This window comes from Ammodytes marinus (genome assembly GCF_949987685.1).
Source record: "Ammodytes marinus genome assembly, chromosome: 2".
Taxonomy (NCBI): Eukaryota; Metazoa; Chordata; class Actinopteri; order Uranoscopiformes; family Ammodytidae; genus Ammodytes; species Ammodytes marinus.
Window position 1 is genome coordinate 34,753,842 of NC_137231.1, and position 8,529 is coordinate 34,762,370.

General features: G+C 35.3%; 1 protein-coding gene across 1 annotated transcript in view; it reads right to left on the minus strand.

The window, feature by feature from the left end:
• Positions 1–373: 373 nt before the first annotated feature.
• Positions 374–8,529, minus strand: part of LOC307266997 (protein-lysine 6-oxidase-like) — a gene marked incomplete at its 5' end in the record, with an annotated part of 9,128 nt that continues 972 nt past the window's right edge. The window contains 6 exons of the mRNA XM_080049156.1: positions 374–647; positions 1,103–1,218; positions 1,797–1,892; positions 2,489–2,645; positions 4,146–4,277; positions 5,333–5,441. Of these exons, the coding sequence (XP_079905282.1) occupies positions 641–647; positions 1,103–1,218; positions 1,797–1,892; positions 2,489–2,645; positions 4,146–4,277; positions 5,333–5,441 (617 nt within the window). The 3' untranslated portion in view covers positions 374–640. The remainder of the gene's footprint in view (positions 648–1,102; positions 1,219–1,796; positions 1,893–2,488; positions 2,646–4,145; positions 4,278–5,332; positions 5,442–8,529) is intronic.

The following is an 8,529-nucleotide window of genomic DNA, read 5'->3' on the forward strand; positions in this document are numbered from 1 at the left end:
CACCAAAACTCAAAAATCTGCTCTACAACGTCAGTTAAATACACACTATACTATAAGTCAAATAAAACCTTACAGGGAGTTTAAAACAGTGTTCTGTGATAATGCCCAGAAATCATTGTGCAATTCCTTAAATTTAAAACATTAAAAGGAACATAAAAAAGTCAGGTTTAGCATCAGTCTTATCACATATTGTCTAAATTGACTTACTTTTCCAGGTATGTCGATATAATAAAAAAAACTAAGGCAAACCTACATTTACCTTTAGTAGTTTTGTCCCTTTTGGATATTTTTGGAAGATATATCACAGTCACATGTTACAGTTACTGCTTTATCTAATTTGCATTTTAATTTTGCAATAATTAAGTTTTAATGGTGGAACCGGATATAATAAACCCTTAATTTAAAAAAGGAATTTGCAAATAGCTAATATAACACAATCTAGATGTTCTACAACAGAATATACTGAACATTGGGATTTAAATAATTATTAATGACTCATTGCTTAGTTTTCAATTATATTTTTAGTTTGATCTGGTTCTGATTAAATTATTTAAGTCACATTGTAACTTTGAGCTTTGTTCTTCTGTAGCGTCGTCCGTTTCCTCCATTTGTTTCTGAAGCTCATGTTGCAGAATTCTTCTCAGGAGCTGAAAGAGAAATAAAGATATGTGATAAACATAGTCATTTCAATACAGTCTGATTTAGTCTCATCTAACAGACTACTAACATGTGCAATATGAAGTTATTTTACAGTACAGCTTTTGTGAAAAATAAAGCTAAAATAAGCTTTACTCATAACAGTATAAAAGTACAACTTTTTAAAAGATTCAATAAAATGAATAAAAAATAAATATATAAATAATTTCAACTTAAGAAAATAAAATAAAATAAATTAAATTAAATTAAATTAAATTAAATTAAATTAAATTAAATTAAATTAAATTAAATTAAATTAAATTAAATTAAATTAAATTCAATTCAATTCAATTCAATTCAATTCAATTCAATTCAATTCAATTCAATTAAATATAAAATAAAAATAAATTAAAAAAATATTGAAACATCTAAAATAAGTTATGTGTATTAGAATGAAGTGTCTTACGAGGTGATGGTGCACCCAGAGAGGTGGGCTGCTGAGCCCGTGTACTGGACGTCACAGCGAACTATGTTGTTGTTGTAGTTTGATTCTGGAACCTGCTGACGAGGATTTACTGTCACCTACAAGGATAGATAGATAGATAGATAGATAGATGGATGGATGGATGGATGATGGATGGATGGATGGATGGATGGATGGATGGATGGATGGATGGATGGATGGATGGATGGATGGATAGATAGATAGATAGATAGATAGATAGATAGATAGATAGATAGATAGATAGATAGATAGATAGATAGATAGATAGATAGATAGATAGATAGATAGATAGATAGATAGATAGATGATAGATAGATAGATTCGTTATTTACAACTCCTGAAGCACAGGTGTTTTGGTGTTATTCTAGATTTTTCTTTTCAACTTTCAACAACTTCACATGAAAAGACACAAAACATGTTTAAGGTAATTAAAAAATTAAGAAAATAAATTGAATCTACTAGTTATTTGAGTTTTTAAAATGTCAAAGTCAGACAAAAATGTGTAAGTAATTTGAGATAAGTGAATTCAGGAAATACTGAATAACTATAGAATAACACCAAGCTTTTACTTATAAATCAAACTAAATGTATTGAAATAAATCGAAAAACACAACTTATCTTTTCAAATATAAAAACAGGATTTATTTTTCCAAACCTTGAGGATGTATTTTCCTGGAGTGACGTCTGTGATGTCGATCCACTGACAGTCGATGTCGGCGTTGTAGGTGTCATAGCAACCTGGACTCAAACCCTGTAGACACACGCACACACACACACACACACACACACACACACACACACACACACACACACACACACACACACACGTTTGTACTAGGGCCCGACCAATTTAGATTTTTTTTGGGGCAGATGCCGATACCAATTATAAACAGAAAAAAAATCTGATTACCAATTAATCTGCATTTTTTTAATACATACTGAAAAAAAGTATTTTTTTGAACCCTGTGTGTGTGTATGTGTGTGTGCTTGCTTGCATGCGTGCGTTTGTTTGTTTGTTTGTGTGTGTGTCTGTGTGTGTGTCTGTCTGTGTGTCTGTCTGTGTCTCAGCCTACCTGTCTGTCTGTCTATCTGTCTATGTGTGTCTCAGCCTACCTGTCTGTCTGTATACCTGTCTGTCTGTCTTGTCTTCCTACTTGTGTGTGTGAGGTGCAGGCGTATCTGCGGTTGTACCCCGGATCACATGAGGTGTCCTCCAGACAGAAGCTGGCCTTGTGCCCCTCTGCTACCTGTCTGTCTGTCTGTCTGTCTGTCTGTCTGTCTGTCTGTCTGTCTGTCTGTCTGCCTACCTGTCTGTGTCTCTGCCTACCTGTCTGTGTCTCAGCCTACCTGTGTGTGTGAGGTGCAGGCGTATCTGCGGTAGTATCCCGGGTCACATGAGGTGTCCTCGAGGCAGAAGCTGGCCTTGTGCCCCTCAGCCACCTGTCTCTCTGTCTGGTGCTCCAACAACTCATACAGGGAGAACTCATCCATGCTGTGGAAGTGACTGCAATACAAGGATGGAATAATATGGTTAATCAACAGACAGACAGACAGGCAGACAGACAGACAGACAGGCATGCAAGCAAACAGACACACAGACAGACAGACAGAGATACAGACATACACACACACACACACACACACACACACACACACACACAGACTGAACTCATCCATACTGTGGAAGTGACTGCAATACAACAATACACAAACATTTGTATTCATCTTAACAACACTATAATTAAACACAGCGTTTATGATTGTGGTTTGTAGTCCGTTATCCCCCTCTCCACCCGAATTCATCTCTGTCTCTCCAAAATATTGAAGCATGGAATATGCCAAAAAAAAAATCGGAAAAAAAAATCGGCTAATCTTGATTTTTAAACTTAAAGGCCTACTTCACCGGTTTGAATATGAAGGTGTATTGAATTCTGAGATCCTATGTAGTATAAATGTGCAAAAAAAATTGAAATTGGTTCATCCTAGCCTGAGAAAAGGCAGAAAGAGTGTTTTTTTTAACCCTATATTAATCTTACTGTGACATCACAGTAAGATAAATATAGGGTTAAAAAAAAACCTTACTTTGTAAATATTACTGTGATTTCTCCTACTGTGACATCACAGTAATATTTACAAAGTAATTTTTTTTTAACCCTATATTTATCTTACTGTGATGTCACAGTAAGATTAATATAGGGTTAAAAAAAACACTCTTTCTGCCTTTTCTCAGGCTAGGATGAACTGATTTTTTTTTTTTTTGCACATTTATACTACATAGGATCTCAGAATTCAATACACCTTCATATTCCCACCGGTGAAGTAGGCCTTTAATGAGGTATTGTTCTGGTAAAAAAAAAAAAAAAATTAGAATATCATGGAAAAAAAAATCTGTAATTTCATAAGTTTTTTTAGTGCAGTTTACAGTTCAACTCAATAAAATACAAAAATTCTGCATCTAAAGTTATTAGAAAAAAAAAACAATCAAAAAAAGGACATTTCTAATATTTTGAGATACTGGATTTTGGATTTCCATAAGCTTTAAACCTGAAGTGTGTAGAATTTTGGGTTTTATTTCCTAGCAGATTTTGTAGAAAGTAATTATAATATCCATAAGTACATTTAATTTAGTGCATAATAGCTGAAATTTTTTTTTTTAATTATAATTTTTTCCCTTAGAAAGGGTCTCATATATGTCCATATTTCTGCATATTTTGGACCAAGGCCTAGTGCCGCCATCTTGAAAGTGTCATAGTTGGAATGTCATCAGGTGCATTGTTTAACATTTAGAATTGTTCTTGTCCTTGAAGGCCACTGTAGCTTCTGTTATTATTCAAAAGGGTTGGGGTTACCCAGGGAGTGTTGCATTCTAGAACTTTGTAGAACTTTCTTGATGATGTCATATTACACACTGCACCTTTAAGCCGTATAATAAAAAAAAAAATAATAATAATTTCTTAGATAAACCTGTATCCTATGTGTAATATAACTGTGAAAAGTGTCTTACTTGTGGCAGCTGTGCCACTCCCAGGCGTAGCGCGGTTTGCTGGGCAGGAAGTCGGCCGTTCCCTGGTTCTTCACCCTCTGAGGAAACCTCAACAGAACTCTGGTGTCGTAATCCTGAGCCTGGGACGCAGAGCTGGGGGGGGGGAGGGGAGGGTGATGGATTTATCATAGTCAGTAGAATTAACACACACACACAAACACACACACACACACACACACACCAAACACACACACACACACACACACACACACACACACACACACACACACACACACACACACACACACACACACACACCACACACACAATTCACATTTTAAATTGGTTTTTCATTGTTTAAATGGTGGATCGGTTTATCACAGGATAATGTCAAGGATAGACATGGGCATATCCTGTTTCAATGTATAGGCCTAACGCGGTTTTGTTTTATGCATGCTTAACTTGTTTGTTGACGTTTAATGTTTGATAAATCATATTGTTTTAAACCTTGAAGGCATAGTTGTATGTCTGGTGTCGTAGTCCTGAGCCCGAGAGGCAGAGCTGGGGGGGAGGATGGTGGATGGATTTATCATAGTTAAGGATAGACGTAGACAGATATCCTGTTTTAATGTATAGGCCTACCGCAGCTTAAATGTTATTGTTTTAAATCTTTAATGCATCATTTTATTTACTTCCTCCCCTGAAAGTGTCTATTTTTTTTTTGCTTTTTATTTATTCATCTATTACTATTTGAACTTGTTTTTTATTGCTTGCATGTTCGAAATAAAGACAATCAATCAATCAATCAATCAATCAATCAATCAATCAATCAATAGTGTTATGTCTGGTGTCGTAGTCCTGAGCTCGAGAGGCAGAGCTGGAAGGGGGAATGGTGGATTGGGTTATCAAAGTAAATAGAAGTAACACACACAACTAACTTTTTACATAGGTTTTTCATTGTTTAAATGGTGGATCGGTGGATTAAGAGACAAGGATAGACATGGGCTGATACCCTGTTTCAAGGTATATCGTGGTTTGAAAAGTCAAGGTTACAAAAAACCACATACCATTCTAAGGTATTAGTGGCTAATATGGCTAAGATGTGCCTTTTAATTGTCCTTCGGGGCCAAATAAAATGTTTTAAATTGAATACAAACTGCATAAACCTGAGCAGAGGGCAGTATTTCATCAGTGTGGTGTAATCTTACGATGCGAGGCAGTTCTCCTCTGCAGCACAGCGCAGGCTGTACATGGGAAGTCTCTGGACGTATGAAAACGCCTGGATGTAGTACGTGTCAGGGACCAGATCAGGGAGACCTGCAAACAGGACAACTGTTAAAAAACTATGATCACAGGCTTGTCTTAGTGTATCTGTGTGTGTGTGTGTGTGCGTGTGTGTGTGTGTGTGTGTGTGTGTGTGAATACTTTTGATATATTGAGATAATATGGTTGAAAGTGCGTTAATAGTAGAAAAAAAATCTGTTATTTAAAGTGTGTGTGTGTGTGTGACCCTTATTTGCCATGATGTCGAGTCAAACCAATGCAAAGCAAAAACAACAATAAGTACACAATATACACTGCAAATACATCAAATACACAACTAGAAAAAAAACGATTGAAACATTTACACAGTGATGTAGAATGGCTGCAATTAAATGAAGTGTATAATCTCTTGAAAATAAAAGATGTTGCTTCCTCTATGACCTTAGAATGAGCCTTTTATATCTACATAGGAGCGGGGCGCTGAGGCCGCCATGTTGCACCGCCATGTTTCTACAGTATGTAGAATGTATGTTTGACACGATACAGAAAACCTCTCCCTACTCTGCTCCAGTCCACAGAAACACACACACACACACACACACACACACACACACACACGTCATTTTATTTATTTATTTACTTATTTATTTTATTTTATTTTATTTTATTTTATTTTATTTTATTTTATTTTATTTTATTTTATTTTATTTTATTTTATTTTATTTTATTTTATTTTATTTTATTTTATTTTATTTTATTTTATTTTATTTTATTTTATTTTATTTTATTTTATTTTATTTGTTTGTTTATTCATTTATTTATTTATGTGTTTATGTATTTATAAGATTATTTATTTGAAATCTGTCTTAATGTAACTCCCCTTTGGCCTTCATAATTTATTTTTATTTTTGCCTATAATTCAAAGTGTATGTTGTGTTTACTTGAAAATTGTGTATCTGAATGTATGTCCTCTATGAAAAATTGTATTGTATTGTATTATATTTGTTCTGTCCTTAAATGCTCAATGAAAAAATAAAACTCCATCCATCCTCATGACATCACAGGGAAAGGGGCGTGGCTATTGTGTAACTTTAAAACAGTCGTCTGCTGTTAAATCATCAAAACTGTCGAGGTCTGTCTTCACTTACAGAACATGAAAGAGAGTTATTGAGGAATCGAGCTGCAGGAGTAATTGACGTATAAACTGAGGCATTTAAGACCTCTAACTGTTTAATGGAGGATCACCTGTAAACTCAGCGTGAGCTATTTTGTAAAAGAAAAAAAACTAGCGTGAACTTTTAACTGAACATTTGATATATGATGTACATAAGATTTAAAGGTGGAGTCAGTGATTCTGGAGAGTGGTTGTTGTTGACCAAATCACTTTTCGTCAAAATCAGTGAATAATGTAGTGTTAATACATAGCCTAGGCCAGGGGTCTCCAACCTTTTTTCAACTGAGAGCTACTTTGAAAAAATTTAAGTGGCCAAGAGCTACTTGTATCAAATCGCTTATATTTATGTACATAGCACACATCAAATGAATTAAGCTTCTGTTTGTACACGTGTGAAATTGCAATACCCAATGCTTATCATAAATAATTTCCCATCAAAGGTCCAAGAACACATCACTTTACACTTTTTGTGGGCCACATATCACTGAAAATTGACATCAATGTCTATATTACACTTCTTATTGTGACACAACAGTGTTTCCCCAGGAAATGTCTTAGTGAAGGCGGTCACCACCCAGGTGTGGAGGAGGCGCGCCGAAAATTTTGGGGGTATTTTGCTCAAAGATGCCAATACGCACTACAGAAATAAACAACTGCTTATTTTGATAAAACAGACAACTGACCTTACAGTTGTACATTTTTAAAGTTCCTTTTTGGATAGGGGGCTGTTGTGAGATTATTGTGGACAATTAGGCCTACTGTGATGCGATAGCCTATAATTCATTAATGGTTATTTTGAGCCTATTTGCTTGATTTCTTTTTAAATACAGAGGTTATTGGTCGTTTTGGAACATGTATTTCCCAATTTAAAACGTAAAAATAAAGCAGCATTGAAAATTCAGAAAATAAATCTTGTATGGGTACACTAGCAGGCTGTTTTACAAATAACTCAATAGTTGAAATAATAAATACAATGTGTTTCCCCCTTAAAATTATTAAATACATTTATGCAAAGGTCAAAGACAGTGCATGCCGTAGTCATGCATGGCCGCATGCAGAGCCGCAGAGCAGCACACACACCAGCTGATAGAGAAATGCTTTGAGACACGTGAACATTTATTTACCGCAAATTGCAAAGTTTTGACCATGGGAAGAGGTGCATTTACCTTCATCAGATTTTTAACTTGTTAAAAAAAATAATAATTTTTTTTTTTTTACAAGTTGGTCAACCTAACAGGCGAGCTACTGAAAACCCGCCCGCGAGCTACCGGTATCTCGCGATCGACCTGTTGGAGACCCCTGGCCTGGGCTCTGTAAACGGGCATGTTGCTAGCTATGGTGGGCCCCATTTGTTTACAGACAAGTTTATAGAGTCCAGGCTATGTATGGACAACAACACATTTTCTTTCAGCAGACACAGGTAGCGGATCATGAGGAGATATTCACTGATTTTGACAAAAAAGTGATTTTGACAACAAGCGTTCTCCAGAATCACTGACTCCACCTTTGACCGTCATCTATCAACATCTTTATCAAACAAAGACTTCACCGACTGAAGAATAAACTAGTGGAAGGTACAAACAACCATTATGGCAAAATTGTAACTTATTTCTTCTCAAAACATTAAAGGTGCAGTGTGTAATATGACATCATCAAGAAAGTTCTACAAAGTTCTAGAATGCAACGCTCCCTGGGTAACCCCACCCCTTTTGAATAATAACAGAAGCTACAGTGGCCTTCAAGGACAAGAACAATTATAAATTCTAAACAATGCACCTGATGACCTTCCAACCAACATGGATTCCTCCATAAGACTTGCCTGCTCAATGTACAAAATGTAATATTAATATTTGTAATTCTCCGCTCAGGAGGATAATTCAGATTATTGGCGGAGGTGATATTACACCAATGAGGACATATTTATGAATGAGGATATTGATTTTAGCTAATAAATTACTTAAAATGTTA